The sequence below is a fragment of the Arvicanthis niloticus genome, chromosome 6 (assembly GCF_011762505.2).
Source record: "Arvicanthis niloticus isolate mArvNil1 chromosome 6, mArvNil1.pat.X, whole genome shotgun sequence".
NCBI lineage: Eukaryota > Metazoa > Chordata > Mammalia > Rodentia > Muridae > Arvicanthis > Arvicanthis niloticus.
Genome location: NC_047663.1, coordinates 38,984,016 through 39,001,667, shown reverse-complemented (window position 1 = coordinate 39,001,667; position 17,652 = coordinate 38,984,016). Strand labels below are relative to the sequence as shown.

General features: G+C 41.2%; 1 protein-coding gene across 2 annotated transcripts in view; it reads right to left on the bottom strand.

Moving 5' to 3' along the window:
• Positions 1 to 9,618: 9,618 nt before the first annotated feature.
• LOC117711002 (schlafen family member 9-like) overlaps positions 9,619 to 17,652 on the bottom strand; it is a 28,368-nt gene continuing 20,334 nt past the window's right edge. For both annotated transcript variants that reach the window (XM_076936164.1, XM_034506366.3), the window contains 4 exons: positions 15,994 to 17,102; positions 13,189 to 13,341; positions 10,947 to 11,667; positions 9,619 to 10,776 (listed from right to left, as the gene is read on the bottom strand). In XM_076936164.1, coding sequence (XP_076792279.1) covers positions 9,918 to 10,776; positions 10,947 to 11,667; positions 13,189 to 13,341; positions 15,994 to 17,095 — 2,835 coding nt within the window. In that variant the 5' untranslated portion in view covers positions 17,096 to 17,102 and the 3' untranslated portion in view covers positions 9,619 to 9,917. The remainder of the gene's footprint in view (positions 10,777 to 10,946; positions 11,668 to 13,188; positions 13,342 to 15,993; positions 17,103 to 17,652) is intronic.

Here is a 17,652-nt window from a genome sequence, read left to right as displayed (position 1 = left end):
GAATTGCAAGAAAATGCAACCAAACGGGAAAAGGAATTAAACAGAACCATGCAGGATCTAAAAATGGAAGTAGAAACAATAAAGAAATCACAAAGGGACAATACCCTGGAGATAGAAAACCTAAAAAAAAGATCAGGAGTCATAGACACAAGTATCACCAACAGAATACAAGAGATGGAAGAGAGAATCTCATGTGCAGAAGATACCATGGAAAACATTGACACAACTGTCAAAGAAAATGCAAAATACAAAAAGCTACTAACCCAAAATATACAAGAAATTCAAGACACAATGAGAAGGCCAAACCTAAGGATAATAGGTATAGATGAGGGGGAAGACTCCCAACTAAAAGGAACAGTAAATATCCTCAACAAAATTATAGAGGAAAACTTCCCTAACCTAAAGAAAGAGATGTCCATAAATATACAAGAAGCTTACAGAACTCCAAATAGTTTAGACCAGAAAAGAAATACTTCCCGCCATATAATAGTCAAAACATCAAATGTACAAAACAAAGAAAAAATACTAAAAGCAGTAAGGGAAAAAGGCAAAGTAACATATAAAGGCAGACCTATAAGAATTACACCAGACTTCTCACCAGAGACCATAAAAGCCAGAAGATCCTGGACTGATATCATACAGATCCTAAGAGAACACAAATGCCAGCCCAGACTACTATACCCAGCAAAACTCTCAATCATTATTGATGGAGAAACCAAAATATTCCATGACAAATCCAAATTTACACAGTATCTCAACACAAATCCAGCACTTCAAAGAATAATTGGTGGAAAACTCCAACACAAGGAGGGAAACTACAACCTAGAAAAAGCAAGAAAGTAATCTTCCAAAAACCCCAAAAGAAGATGTTAGCCCAAAAGCTTGGATTAGCGAAGACTCAACCCACAGACCACATGAAGCTCATGAAGAAGGACGACCAAGAGGGGATGCCTCAGTTCTACTTAGAACGAGAAATAAAAATGCTCAAGGGAGCAAATAGGGAAACAAAACATGGAACAGAAACTGAAGGAGGGGCCATCAGGAGACCTTTCCACCTGGGTATTCACCCCATGTACAGCCACCTAATCTAAACACTGTTGTGGATGGCTGGAAGTGCATAATGTGAGGAACATGATACAGCCTTAGAGGTCAGCCAAAGACTAACACACTCAGAGGACAATGTTCACAATTAACCACTGATATGATCGGGGTTTCCCAATGGAGAACTTAGTGAGAGGACTGAAGGAGCAGAAAGGGTTATTGACCCCAGGTGGAAAGCAACAATACCAAACAACCAGAGCCCCCCAGGGTCTAAACCACCAGCCTGGGAACACATAGGGAGGGACCCAAGACTCCAGAGGTATATGTAGGGGAGGATGGCCCTGTCAGACATAGGTGGGAGAGGAGTTTCTTGGTCCCATAAAAAAATGAATGAAAAATGAATGAATGAACACACAGTGGGGGGGGGGATGTGAGGGCCGGGAGGGGATAGTGTGCTCACTGCCTCATGGAAGCATGAGGAGGGGGATGGGATAGGTTTCTGGGTGGTGGGAGGAAGTAGGCTAAGGGGATAAAATCTGAAACGTAAATACTACAACCAATTTTAAGAAGCGGGGGGGGGGGGGGGAAAGTCTTCAGAACCAACATCTTTAAAAAAAAATGTCAGCCCCCTGGGGGTGGGAATTTTTTTTTTTCTTGATACTAAAACTTGTTCTGAGAATTGTATATTGCAGAATACACAGCCTTGGTGTATCTACTCATCAAGCATACTGAGCAGACCTGCCCAAACCTCTGATGTCCTGGAATTCCATCTGGATTCAGTGAAGACACAGCATCAGAGGCTTATCAACTTCCTCTCCCCCCCACCCCTCTTCTACAATCTCAACGCCCTTAATCAGCTTGAAGAAGTTAAAGAAGAGTCAGCGCCCCTATTCCCTGAGCTTGGGGACTAATGTGGTTAATAATGGTCTGTCTTTCTAGGGACAAGTAGTGGTTTTGTTGGAACAGGGGGGATTAGCTAGGACTTACTGTATAGCCATAACCTACTGGTAGAAATCTGTATAATTATTATCAAGATGAAGTTATAAATTCTTAAATGGTACAAAATTTACTTTGATCTCAAATTTAAGGGTTTCATTGGTACAAGCCTCTTATTAATATAAAAATGAGATGAATATTGATACACTCATGGGCATTGTGCCTGTATAACACATTTAGGAATACAATGCCTAGACCCAGCCCTTTTTTAACTTTTTTAACTGATTTGGGATGGTTAACCTATGAGTTAAGGGACTATAGCAAATTCATATTTTTGAGTTTATTGTTAGGGTGCTTTCCATATTTTACTTAGAAATAGCTGAGAGGAGTTAACAGAAAACAGTCCAGGTTACCTTACATGGATAGTTGGTTTTCAAAACATCAGAAGTCCATAGAACTGATGCTACAAATATTTATATATTAATGTTCATATTGATTAGAGACCTGTCTGCTCCTGACAGCTTCCTGTCATGGATTCTAAGAAGAAATTGAGCATCCTTGGAGTTACTCCAGTTGTGTGGTAACAGCCACTAGGCAAGAATTGCCTCTCTCCATCTACAGACAAATTACTGTCCAGAAAAGGACACACATGCAGAATAGTCGACTGATTATATCTGCCTAGACAGAGTAATCAGTCCTTAATAATCCTGCATCACCAAGGTCTGTCAGATGATTCTGGGCCAGAAGGCTGAAGATTTGATGCTCCAACGTTCGGTAGTATAGGGGCTTTTCAGGTGTTCAGAGGTCTCTATAAATTGGCTAAGTTTTAGAAGCTATGCTTTGTGCTTCCCACAATTATAGTTAACTCAGTCATTCTGGATTTCTGACGGGGTTGAAAACTTATAGCTATTTACCGTAAGAGAAAAGATTTGAGTGGATGGTCGTCAGCTGACATTCATCCTAAAGCCAGGTTCAGAAGTAAATATTTTAGTTAGGATAGATGACAGAGGTGCTGGTTAGTCAACAAAATGATGGACTGGGTATTAGGACTATCTTGTACCTCACTGGTACAAATTGGCATAATTATGCTCTAATTGTATTTTGAGAGAAAAGTTTCATTTTAACAGGAAGGGTGATGTGTAGGAGGAGCTAAGGTAGGAGGAGTACTGAGAGGAAGAAAAGGAGTAAGAAGAGGAGGAGAAGAAGGATAGGAGAAGCTAGGTGATGAAAGAGAGAAAGAGGGGGGAGACAGGGAGGCAGATATTCATGTATTTCCACCAGTCAAAGATAGTTGTTATATCTAGGTCGGTCAGTGGGTTACACCTCTGAACAATTCCAAACTTATAACGCTTATGATTAACATTATTTGAAAAAAATGTATAAATGCAAAAAGGAAAAGGGGGCATGGGATAGGGGTTTTCTAAGGGGGGGAATGGGGAAAGGGGATGGCATCTGAAGTGTAAATAAAATATCTAATAAAAAAAAGACTTTAAAATAATAAGACACATGACAGATGTTTTGTCTCTTGACAAAACCTTGCTAACTTGTGACATAAAAATTGTTGCTTTAAACTTATAATGAACTTATGGAACTAGAAAATAGATAAGGGATGTTTAGTCAGGTACTAGACTTAATGGAAAGACATGTCAACAATTCTGCTGTACCTCCTTAAATCGTCTCCACCTGTGATGTGAACTATTGCCTTAAACTTACTGTGAACTTACGGAATGTAAATGTGTTTAGAAAACCACTGATTATCCTGATGTAAGGTTTCTACTTGATAATTGCTATGAGGTAATTTTTATCTGAGAAAGTATGAAAACTAAGAACACAAGTAAAGTGGTAAAGAATCCCTTTTCTCTTTCATCCAGTGTGCATGTGTGTGTGTGTGCCTGACTTTCTTTTCCTTTCTCTCTGGCTCATGAAGAGTTAATGAACTCTAAGGCTCTCCCTGGCCAACAAGCAGACTCCACCCCACTCTGAGTTAAAAGAGTAAAGAGCCCAAAGTAACTAAATTTCTTTTATTAATCCCCTGCTGCTACCAGCAGGAGTCAATTGCCAGAAGCCATCAGCTTTGGCCTTCAAAATATTAAAAGAGTGTTACTTGCTAGAATCTGTCAGCCTTTGGCCTCAGAATAGCAAGAGAGAGTAAACTGCCAGAAGTCATCAGTTTCTGGTTCATTTGACATGTTCCACCTCAGTACCTGGGTGTCAAGTTCCCCTGGGATCTTGATACTAATTTTAACAGGAAGCAGTTACAGAAGAGAATACTTTTTTCCTTATCCTCAACAAAAGGCTGGAATGTTAGTTAAGTCAAATGGAAAGTCCCTGGCACAGGAGGCAAAATGGCTACCTAAAGTGTCTGGTGGCATACCAGGATAGATGCCTATTAAAAGCAAGTAGACCCAGATCTATTAATTGGTAGATTCATTAGCTGAAGTAGTTCTATTTGACAAGGCACCCAACCTACTCTGTAAAAGAAGGGGGGTTATTGTGTGTCTTTAAGAAAACAAATGTTTCTATGCAAACCACTCAGTATCATTAGAGATGATCTAGCAGTACAAAATAAAACAAAACATTGCTAAAAAGGGACCTGAGATGAAATAAATGACCGGTTCCTATTCTCTTTTTCAGGCTCCTCCTAGAAAGCAACTTTGATGCCTTTGGCCCTTCTGTTTCTTCTAGTTAGTGTTTCCCCTTGCATCAGTAATTCATTAACTAGATACATAAATACACATCTTGGTGCCATTAAACTGATGATTATTAGATCCCAATATCTCACCATAGAATCCAGGATTTGACACAGGATATAACTTGAGTGTGTATGTGTGTGTTCACTAAAGTTATGTTTTATATTTAAATTACTGTGCTTTAGAGATCTTTAAAACAAAAATGTTTCTAACCAGTAAGCTCCACTTGCCCAAGGACAGATAATTTCCTAAAATTCTGGGGGCTGTTCATGTAAGATAACAAGCCTAGTGTTTTCACTTCTTCAAACAAGCATGGTTGCACTAATTGCATAAGATGTGTGCTTGATCATACACAGGCAGGCAAAAGGTATGTAGGCAGGAGATACATAGATAGAAAGCATGTCAGGATGTATGCTTGCCCCAGAGTGGACAAAGGTGGGAGGTATGTAGCCTTGTGGGTTTTGCCTTTATAATCTCCTGTCTAATGTGATTTAGGGTCATTCTCTGGGAATCTCAGGTATGGACCTGGCCAGTATTTAATAAAGCTTGCTTCAAATTTGCCTTAAAATTGTGGTAGTGGTCTTATTCTTGCTCAGTGGGACTAACAAACAATGTAGGAGCAGGAGCTGAGAGCATACATTTTAATCCATAAGCATAAGAACAGAGAGGGTTAACTGAGAATGGCTTGGTTGTTGTTGTAGTAGTAGTAGTCTTCTTCCTCTTCCTCTCCTCCTCCTCCTTCTTCTCCTCCTCTTCCTCTTCCTCTACCACCTCCTCCTTCTTCTCCTCCTTCTCTTCCTCTTCCTCCACCTCCTCCTCCTTCTTTGTTTTTTTGAGATAGATTTCTCTGTGTAGCCCAGGCCATTCTAGAACTCCCTCTGTAGATTGGCTGGCCTCAAACTCAGAGATTCACCCATGTCTACCTCCTTAGTGCTGGCATTAAAGGTGAATGTCACCATCACCTGGCTTGGCATGGGCTTTTGAAACTTCAAAGCCTACTCCCAATGTGACATATCTCCTCCACGGCTACACTTTCCAATCTACTTCCAAACAATACCACCAACTACAGACCACACATTCAAATCTATGAACCTATGGGGCCTTTCTCATTCAAGCCACCACATGGCCAACTCCTCAGCATGCTCAGTTAAGGAGTACATATCTAAGCATGCTTATTTTAAGGTCATAATTGGAAAAGAAAAAGTTAGTAGACATATTTTTGTGTGCATTTAGTTTAAAGTTGTGGATCACACATGTCATATTATTGTGATGGACAGGGATACTTCTGGGCTGTTCAGAATCACATAAAGTTTTGGCTGAAAATAGATTATTGTTACAGGAGTCTGCCATGAGGGTGCTTGTCTTGCTTAACAAGGTACACCTTGTTGTTGAAGGAATTTATGTCTGAGTTTATTCAGACCTTAGCTGATCTCATTTGTATCTTAAGTCCAGGTTGTTGTCGGCTGGCATACTGGCAGGCTGTTGGTCAACCTGGGTCTCACTTGCCCTTGGCCAGGGATGATGGTTAAGAGGTATGTACCTGCATCCCCACTAGCAGAAAGGGATGCTACTACCCCTTCCCCAAGAAGGTGAGTGTTTCTGCAGGTCCAGTTCACAGTCCACCACTGAAGTAAATGTGAGTTACAGACAGGATTCTTATCTAGACTTAACTGGAGCTGAAGCCTGGGATGGGAGTGTACTGGCTCCTGGGTTTGGAGGAAAAACCCTGCTTTTTCTGAAATTCACAGCCTGTAATACTATGTTGCCTTTCTGTCTCATCCAGATAATTGTCAGTTTTCTCCCTTAACAAACTGTGATGCAATGGAGCACAGTTTATTTTTCCATGTTAAACTGAATCTTGCATCTTAGTATAAATGAATCTGTTACATTCACTGGAAAAGAGAATTATGTAAACAATGATACATTATTTTAAAATGCCAGCTACCCTGTAATGGTAGTTAACATTATCAACTTGTAGCCAGGCATAGTGGTATATGCCTTTACTCCCAGCACTAGGGAGGTAGAGACCAGTGGATCTCTGTGATTTCCAGGCTAGCTTGGTCTACATAGCCAGTTCCAGACAGCCAGGAACTTGTCTTGTCTCAAAATATAAATAAAAAAATATTGTCAACTTGTCAGGATCTAGAACCACCTGGAGACAAATACCTGGGCACGTATGCCAGGGAGTGTCTAGATTTGGTTAAATGAAGTGGTCCAACTTAATTGTGGGTGGCATCATTGCATGGGATTGGCGTGAGCATCCATTTCTCTCTGCTTCCTGACTGATATGATATAAAGTAGTGATTTTTTCCCCTGTAAAATATTTTAAATTTAATTCCATTAAAAGCAGCCCCATTTTCCCACCATCACTAGGTTAGAACCTCAAACTATAAATCCCCAAATAAACGCTTGCCTGCCTGCCTTCCTTCCTTCCTTCCTTCCTTCCTTCCTTCCTTCCTTCCTTCCTTCCTTGCTTCCTTCTTTTTAGGCATCTGATCCCAAGGAGAAAAATGGAAGATGCAGCTGTGTTGAACTTACCCACAGGTAAAGAAGCATTCTGCACCCATTTTATTGATACTTCTACATGCTTTCCTCCAAAATGTTCTTGCAATTAAAGATTGATCTTTTTTTCAATGCTCTGGAACACAATAATGGAATTATCTATCCCTTTGTGTTCCATAAATCTAGTAAGATTGTTTGAGTCTAAGGTTTTTCCATTTGGTTCTAAATCTCCTTTGGAGGTAGGGTAAACAGTTGGGGTTCCATACTCTGGAATCCTGGTGTGATCCCATATTTCTGAGATGGAGAGCTAAGAGACATAAATGTCCCCTTACTAAGAATGAACAGAAAGGCAACAGTACTGAAAGATAACTCTCTGACACATAAGTCCTCACAGTAGCAGGCTTCTTTAGGGGAACCTGAGTGAAGATATTCCAGATGAAAGTATACCACAGTGGTATAGCATTGGCCTCATGGTCATAAAACTCTTGGATCATGTATCCCTCATTCAGGATCTGCTGAGCTGTATACAAATATATTCATTACCGGTTACAGGATTAGTCTCAGCTCAAGCTTGGAGACACCACCACAAGGTTGAGATCCTCCTACAGGGGGCAGTATATACTAGACCACACCTGTTTGATAACCAAGAGATGGAATGGGTCACAGTAGACCATCTCATGATCATATCTAATAATGGTTTTAGGGAACTTTTGCTGCCATAACTATCTTGTCCGGTAGTCTTGGAGTTCCCAATACTCACCGAGTTCTAAGATATAATGTGCCAAGACTCTTGTCTTGACCTTGTTGGGCTTCTGGGGTTGCTGAACCGATTGTCAGAAAAGTTAACTGTACTTATGGTGTGACTGATACTGATTATAAAGGAGAAATTGATTGGTTGTTACATAGATATTTGAGATGATAGGGCTTTGTTGGAGGAGGTGTGCCCCTGGAGGTGTGCTTTGAAGTTTGACCACACCCAGGCCCGGTCTCTTTCTGTCACCTGCTGATTAGGATGTAAAGCTCCCAGCAACTGCTCCAATGTCATGCCTTGTGATTCCTGTGGTGATGATCATGGACTGCTAACCTTTTAAAACTATAAACAAGTCCCCAATTAAATGTTTTCATTTTCATTGCTTTAGTCATGGTGTCTCTTCATAGCAATAGATCAGTAATTAAGATAACTTGTCTCCAAACCAAACCAACCAACCAACCAACCAACCAACCAACCAACCAACCAACCACAAACAAAAAACCCAGAAAACTGAACTGACATCTCTCTCTCTCTCTCTCTCTCTCTCTCTCTCTCACACACACACACACACACACATACACACACACACACAATTCTCTCCCATGAGCCTTATTACCCCATTACCCCAAAGATGTGTCCCCCCTCCATTATTTATCTACTACCTGGTTTCCTTCTTTCCTCCTTTCTCTCTCTCTCTTTCTCTCTCTCTCTTTCTCTCTCTCTCTCTTGCTATAAAAGGTGTATTTTTTTAGCAAGAATAATATATGTTCATTTTAGGAATGTGGGAAATAAAAATAAGCAGAAAATATTTATAATTTGACCACTGAAATTGAATTCTTTCATTTTTCATAAGCTTATGTGTGCACATATGTAACATGAAAAGGTACTCTTTGTCTTCCAAAAAATGTGATATTCTCACATTACTTTGTAACCTTTTCTCACTTTGTTCCCCATCAGAAGCTCATGTTTTTACACATCAGTAAAGCACACTTATTAAATAAAAGTCAGAGACTTGTAGATTGGCTTCAAGTATAATAAATGTGAAGATACACTTAAGAGTTCTATCTAAAACCACCAACAGAGACGGGTTCAGTGTCAGAAGATGGGCAAATGTATGTTAGAAAAATGGCAAGAAAAAGAAAGCTAAGTTGTCATGGCAACATCAGATAAAATAGCCATCAAGGCAAACTACAGTAAATTAGCCTCCCAAAGCATCTCTAGTTCATCAGCTTCCCTAAGCATCCCTCCCACTGCTCAAATGCCCACTGTGTGTCTCCTCTCCAAATCCTGAAGACCCTGAATCAACCTTTCCATCCAAGTTTCTTCTGATTTGTCCTACTCTTCTGACTTGTTCTTCCTTCTCCTCTGCTGAATTTCTTCCCATGTGTGTGGGGGTCAGGGTTTCATCTATCTTGTGTGCATTTCTCTTTCCTTCCTTCTTTGTGTCTTCCAGACTCATTGTCTTTGAATGCAATCATTCCAAGTACTGATCTGGTCAGTTTATCCCCCTCCTCCCCCTCCTCCTCTTCCTCCTCCTCTTTTCTTTAAACCTCAAGCAGTACAAAGAACAGAGCTGCAAGGATACCGCAGAATCCAAGTGCACTGTCTTCTTCCATTGGCTTCTTAATCTGGCTGCCTGCAAGATTGTGGAAAGCTGGTACTTAGGTGGAAAGAACCAGACTATCCAGTACTACTTAGTACTGCATTTTTAGTGTTTTTATTTATCTTTATAAAATATTTTAATAAATGTATTTTTCAATTTAAAATGGAAGTCTGTTGTAATAATCAGATACGACTTACTGTATTGTGTCGTCTTCATTGTAGTCTCAAAATTCCCATAGCATATGTCATGTGTACATCATCTTGCCAGCCATCTCCCCAACTCTGTTTTCAGCCTCAGTTAGTTACAATATCCATTGTTATTTTTTTCTACATTTTCGAAAACTAGAGAACAAGGCTCTGTTGTATCTTTATCTTTCTTCTTGTCCTGAAGGACCTCAACTAGATTTTACTATCTCATCATCAGTGATTGAACCTATGACCTCATACATCTCATTCAAACATGCAACTGTTGAGCTATGCCCCTCAGGAGTTGAAAGGGTAGGAAACTTCAGAATATACAGATGTTTCCTCGCTCTGGAAGCTAGGCAGAGCAATAGGTTGTGAAAAATCGGCTTCTCAGTTGCATAGGGATTAATACCAAACACAATGCTTCTTTCCAGGCCTGAGAATCGACGGATGCTGTCAAACATGTTAGAAAGACAGACAGAGGCAACATTCCTCTGAGACACTCTCCTCTTCCTTATTTCTCTCAGGAACATAAGCTCATAGGCTTTCTTGTCATTGTCTGTGCTGAAAAGCACTGCAATATCTTGGGGAGAATAGCCATTACTCAAGAAAAAATCACACTTATCTGCTACATAGCTCACCATCTTTCCCAAACTCAAGTATATAAGCTCACAGGTGCCTGATACACCTTGGGACCAGTTAAATTCATGGAGCATATTTAGGGACTCTGGAGGGATGCTGTATGGAGGCTTATCTCTAATTGTCTTCAATTCTTGTTGTAGGAACTCAGCTATTTTATCTGCATTTCGTACCACTAGTGTGAGCTCTTCCTTTGGAAACTGATCTGGGAAATCTGGGAGGCCACTCTTCTGCAAGTGACTGGTCTGAAAATAGTCCAGAAAGATCCAGAGAATTTTAGGAGTGATTCCTTTTGCTTTCTCATACCAGTCACCATTCTCGGCGCGGAAATTCTGGGCTTCATCAATGATAATGTGTTTGATTTTCTCCGTTTCAAAGTTATATTTCATGAATGTTTTCCGGGTTACTGCCTGGCAGATATTTTTTGCCCTGTAACAGTGGAAAAAGAAATTAGGTGTTTCTCTGACTGTATCATATTCCCAGAAACACAGCACTGCTGTCTCAGATCATTTTACTGACTGATTTCCAAGAATCAGGGTAACATAATAGAAAAGTTCAACCTGGATTGAAAACACACAGACCAAGATCCAAACACTTACCGGATGAAGTCCCTCAATGGCTGATTTTCACAGATGTAGAGAATGCTATCTGTTTCACAGTCAAATGTGTTTCTGATCTTTTCCATGACTTTCATGGCCATGATCGTCTTCCCTGAGCCTGGCAAGCCATGCACAAACAGCTCTCTGGTTTTGTGGAGACTTTTTGAGAGTATCTCATACTGTCGGGCTGTGAGAAGATTCAAAATTTCACAGCCAAGCTGGTCACTCAAGAAAGACCTGAAGTTGAGCAAGACAATCACAAGGGCCTGAAGCAAGGCCTGCATTTCCTGGATGTTTTCAAGGTTATAGGAGTGTGGGTAATCAATAGGAGAGACTGAGCCCCCATTGGTCTCAGTATTCTGAGAACTCAGGCAGAGAACCTTGGTCATGACACACACTCTCCCAGTGTAGCCCCCAGTGTTCACCAGCTTCTGCTTCAGAGTAAAGGCAGTGCGGGTGCAGTAGTCCTGATCTTGCTCATCCTGCTCCCCAACGATGGTGTAGAGTGTCGGGGGGCTATTCTCTGCAATCAGCAGAGCATCACAGATGACTCCCTGCTTCCCTTTCAAGTTTAGGTCCACAGCCCAGCTTCTAGAGAGGATCAGCAGACCACAGGAGAAAGAACACATTTGCTGGTTTATCAAAGTCTCTAGTCTCTCATGCTGGGAACACAGCTCCCTCCAGAGCGATTCAGGAGTGTACTTTAAGCAGTCTGGTGACACTGGAGATGAAAAGAATCGACAAGACTTCAAATAAGTTCTTGTATTGTTTCAAACAACTCACGTATTATGTTTAAAATAGAGAAGTACGCAGTTGGCCAATATAGAACAAGACAATAACATTTTTGAAAGGTTTTTGTGTCATATACTTTGTCTGGGGATATGCATATCATATACATATGCATATATATTACCTCATAGGTCCTTTGCTTATTTATTATGGTTTCTGATTTTGTGTTCTTATGAGATGTGTGTGAGATTGTGTGTATGTGTATTTTCTATGTATGTGTTTCTTGTTCTTTGTCTTAGGTTCCTTCTCTCCACTCCAGTTTGTTCTATTCTGGTTTGTTTGTTTTAGTTGCCTGTTTGTTTTCTAATGAGAGAGAGGATAGAAGGCTGTGGAGTTGAGTGTGGAGCAGGAGGTGAGAAAGGATCTGGGTGGAGTTGGGGGAGGGGAAATCTTGATTAGAATATATTGTATGAAAAACTCTATTCTGAAAAAAGATTAGATTTATAAAAAAGTTTAAAAATAAAAAGGAGCACTAAGCCTTATGTGTAGTCTACGAAAGACAAGCAGGAGAAACTCCATGTGTATACATTCTCCTTCAGTCATATCCCCCCAAGCTGATGGAAAGATGTTGCCCTCCCATTATCTTAGAAAGATCTGCATCAACCAAAATGAAATTTATTGAGCCTTAAAAGTTTTTTTAAAAAAAGTAGTCATTCTTGCATCAGATTCCTTTGTGGAAAGTTTAAAAACAATTCTGATAAGCTAATAATAAGGAGCTCAGGTAAATTAATTTTGAAAGGAAATCTAAGGTCCTTCTAATATATTAATTATCAGGGCACAAATAAATGCTTATACCATACACAGGATGTCTCTGCATCAGATGTGATTAATAGATCTCACGTATGTTCCAAGTGCAATGTTAAAGAAGCTATTTCCTACCTTCAGAAACCTGGATCTTTCCTTAGACAAAACTTAGTTGAAGTCTAACATTATCCATGGTCTGAAGTGATTACTTTGTACCAAGACTAGACCCTGGTGACTCTGTCTCACTACCTTCTCTCAAGACAAATTACTAATGGCTCCTCAGTGCGCTCTTATCTGCCATATGAATGTTTATGTTTTCCCTCCATCCTTAAAAGCTGACTGAGGGGCCAATTCTATCACTGTGTTTCCCATGCGAGGCTTTTGCTATGGCTGTACTGGATCAGTGAGTTCCAGATACAGGATCAGAACTCCTTAAGAAGGTGCCTCAAGTGCATATGCTTAAGTCTTGCCCCTGGGAATGATATGATTTAAATCCCTGGTGGGGGCCTCGGCCTCTGCACATTTAACTATCAGATTTTGCTAGTACTTTGTTAGATGATTTCAAGGGTACCTGCACCCCATTTTCATGAGGTTTGTAGCACTGCTGCTTCATAAATGTGGTGTCCCAGAAGGCCATCTCACTGACTGCATTTTAACCAAAGTTATTAAATGGTCTCTTTCTCTTAATGGAAACACTGTCTGTTCTTACCTTGAAATAATCGCTCTTGCAGGTCAACCTTATGTTCCAGTCCTTTTTTAGAATACACTGGTCTGCAGCGTGGAGGGCTGTTGGATAGACTCAGCTGACATTCAAAATCTTTGGACAGGTCATTGAGGGAAGATTGCTCATTGGAAGCTGCCTCTGTGAGACACAGCAAATGTAAAGAGTCAGAGTAACAAAGCGTAGGCTCTATTCCGGGGCGGGGCTGAGGGTGGGGAGGGGCGAGTTGGAAAGAAGTCAGAAACCACAAAGAGACTAGGACCATTTTGTCAGTTCACTGATTGACAACTCTATGATAGAGAATCACTGGTTGGTACTGAGCTGGTTGGTACCCTGCGATCCTGACAGTAAGAACTCAGATCAGGGCTCCTGGTGTCAGCCTGCTACAGTTCCAGGGTAGGAGACAGCGATGGAAGGTGAACATGCCAAATAGTTCAGGTAGCAGGAGGCCTCACACAGAAAGTGAAGGTTGGCAATGGAGAGATGGCTCAGAGGTCAAGAGCACCGGCTGATCTTGGAGAGGACCAAGGTTCCCAGCACCTACATGGTGGTTCACAACCATTCATAGCTCCAGTTCTGAGTATACAATGGCCTCTTTTGATCTCTTTAGACTCCACAAGCACATGCACACGGTGCAAATATGTACTTGCAAGGATACATTCAAGGATAATTTTTTAAAAAATTAAAGAAAGTGAAGGTGTAGTCTGTGGTAGCCTGCCCTGAGTAGAGCCCACAACCTGAAGATAACCAAGGGTGTGGTAGGCATGAGCTTGTCAGAAGCACTGGCCCAGCCAGCAGTGAATATATATGCACTGTATGTCAGTGCATTGAATTTCATAAAACACTACTGGGCACTAAGGGACAGAGGGGTCAAGATACAATGATGGTGGGTGACAATTTCATCAGCAGGTAAACAGTCCTTTACAACTGCCATCAGCGATCAAGGAAATGGAGAGTCCCTATATCAAAGTTTTCTTTTACCTCCACTCCAAGTCTTCTCTCTGTTCTTCCTGTTCCCCAACTCAGCTCCTTCTAGCTTAGAAGTCTGAACAAAATGATTCCTCCCCTGCTTTTGATCCCTCTGACAAGCCCCCGCTTTGCTGGCTTCCACCCACAGCTCCTGCCCTTCCTCCAGAACCTTTGGTCTCCCCTTCTCCCTCTCTAGCTGCTGGCTCTCCTCATCAACCCACCCTGGCTCCCTGCTGGTTCTCCCAAACTGATGAGCACTGGATCTTCTTATAGCTGAAATACCTCTTCCTCCAAGAGGAATGCTGCTTCCATGTCAATCAATTGGTGGAGTAAAAAATAAAACCCAACAACTTCAAACAGATCTCCAAAACTGTAATGAACAACTTGATGAGCCAGCTCCTGGGCCTTTGAGACTAGGGAGTTGGATACTGCCCTTCCTGACTCCTGCTTCTCGTTTTCCTGTTTTTACTAGTTGCATCCTGTTTTATCAATGTCTTCTCTATGTGTCTTCAACAACAAATTAAAAAAAAAAACTCTAATTAAACAATTAATAAGTTGTTGTTTTTAAAACAAAATCCCAAATGTTCGATTTACCAAATGAAGACTTAGTAGCCAGACACTGTGGTGAAAGCCTGCTAGCTCAGAGAGACAGAGAAAGCACCCAACTGACCATCCTAATCCACCAACATCCCAGAAGACAAAAGCTCCTTTTCCACACTGTCTTAAATACCCTTCAATTCAAAGACCCTCCTTTCTCTTTCCTAGTTTTTCTTATGTTCACTTCCTGTGAAGTGGTTGCTTGCTCCAGAGTCTCCCAAGTCTCTCTGGGTGTCCAGCCGAACTGAAAGAATGGATGGTTGCTCTGGAGACAATTCCAGGTGAATTCCTCCTCTGCTTTCTGCAATGTTAGTAGGCTTTTTTCTTCTCCAATCACACTGGGTTTTTCTTCCAACCAGGCTAAGTGCTAAAGGGCCCAGCTTGAAGGGCTCAGCTTAACATTACAAACTGCATTTTGCTTTCAGACTACATTTTGTGATTAATTTGCCCTCTGTATTAAATCATCTACTGGAAAAATGCCCACTTGTTCCAGGAGCCATGTCACCCTTATAACAATCACAATGCCCCAGGCAAATAGCCTCTCCACTCCTACCAACAATCAATCAGTTCTTAAGGGGAAATTACTTACTGTCTAAACTAGATTGATTAAGCTAGCAACCATTCTTCATACCAAGCTGAAATCATTACTAGCCAAAAGAACTGCCTACATTCCAGATCCAGGTGCTCCCACCCCCCCACTCCACTCAGTGACTCGGTGCCAGCAGCCCTGTCATCACTAAAAGATATTTCTACCATTGCCATAATTATGATTTGAGTGCTCAATACCCAATATAAAGCCGGCACCATCATGGCCTGCTTTCTCTCTTTTCCAACCCCACTCAGAGGCAAACCATTTGGATATCACTCCCAACATTTGCATGGCATGATTTTGTGGCGTTCCTTGGTCCTCCTCTTTTGCCACAAAACCCTTTCAGTAGTAGGATACAATAAACAATATATGCCAGATGGTGGTGGCATAGGCCTTTAATCACAGTACTTGGGAGGCAGAGGCAGGTGGATCTCTGTGAATTTGAGTCCAGCCTGTCTACAGAACAAATTTCAGGACAGCCAAAGGCTACATTGAGAAACACTGTCTTGAAACCAACAAAACAAAGCAAAAAGTGGAGAGCCAACTTCAGTGGGTGTAATGAACTCAGATTTCCAGAGCTTGAAGGATACAGAGGAATTCAAAAGAGGCAGAAAGGACTGAGAAGGCAAAACTCTTACCTGGGCCAACATCCACCATCATGCGTACCCATTCCTCGGTCTTCAAGCTGTAGACACCTTTCTCCTTGTCTACCATCCATGAAACGGGGGCCTCTGAGAACACTGCACAGCAGAACTTCTCTACTTTGATCACACAGAGATAACTATACAAACTTCCCTCTTTAAACACATCTATGACTCTGGTCTCATAAGACACCTTGTCTTTAGATGAACAAAAGTGGAAAACTGGCAACTTGGATATTGCTTCATTTGCCACTGTTTTCAAAGACTCACGGTCAACTTTGTTTTTTTGGCATCCCTGGACTGTCTTACTCTTATCACCCACTCCAAAGAAAAGATAGCCTCCCTGGGTGTTTGCAAATGCAGAGATGTACTTTGGAATTGTATCTTTTATATATTCGTAGGCATGTTTGGTAGAGAATTTCTTTTTTCTTTTTCTTTTTTTTTTTTCCTCGGGAGAGAAATTTTTAAACTCTACAAATTCGGATTCACAAAAAAGCAAGTGTTGGCCAAATTCAAGTCTCTCGCTTTGGAAAATTTCAAAAGCCTGATTTGATTCAAAGCTGTTCTGACAAATGGCTCTGGGAATTTTAGCATGTGGCGCTCTGTCATCAGTAGGACTGCATTTGACACACCTCTTCTTGTCCTCCAGAAACTCAAAAGCAACTCTTGAATCCATGGCAACCTTAGAACTTAAAAATCGACGGTACAGGGAAGAGGCCAGGCTGCAAATTCGAGGCTTAGTAGAATCATCTTCAGGGCTGCAGCTCCAAGATTTAACAAAAATGTAAAACTGGTCCTCTTGTTGCTTGGTTGCAAAGAAAGCCTGCAAATCAGAGGCTGGAACAAGCTCCCTCAAAGACTGTTCCAAGTCCAGTCCTATCTCCACAGGATGCTCACTCTTGCTGGCCATTTGCATAGCAATCACTCCTCCTCCGGAGTTTAACAGAGCACAAGCAGCCTCTGTAATTCTTGTCTTCTCCTGCCTTCTCTTCTCTGAGTCCATTTTATTTCGATCTTTTTCTCCGATAGTCACTTCTCCTACATAGATGATCAAGTCTGGGTAAGACTGTTTCACCTCTAAGGAGGGATGTGTCTCCATGCTGACCCTACAGTCAAACAATCCAAACATTTGTTTTACTTTTACTAAAAAGTTAATTCTCACATGAACACAATTCACTCATCTACTTATTGAAACATATTTAATATGAGCCAATATATTCTGTCAAAGCAATAAAATATCAAGTAAGATAAAAAATAGTCCTTTCTCCTTAGAAATTGTTTTGAGGGGGCAATGAAAGTAGAACTTATGCCGGGCAGTGGTGGCACACGCCTTTAATCCCAGCACTTGGGAGGCAGAGGCAGGCAGATTCTGAGTTCGAGGACAGCCTGGTCTACAGAGTGAGTTCCAAGACAGCCAGAGCTACACAGAGAAACCCTGTCTCGAAAAACAACGACAACAACAACAACAACAACAAAAAACAAAAAAAAAAAAAGAAAGAAAGAAAGTAGAACTTATCATCACATGCGACATGGGCTATAGGAGGGAAAACATATTGATGGGGGGTCTGAACGAATTTGGCTATTAAACTGTACTTTGGTAATGCTCTCTGGAGGAGATAATGTCACCTAGTTACCAGAATTGTCAGGGTGAAGCCA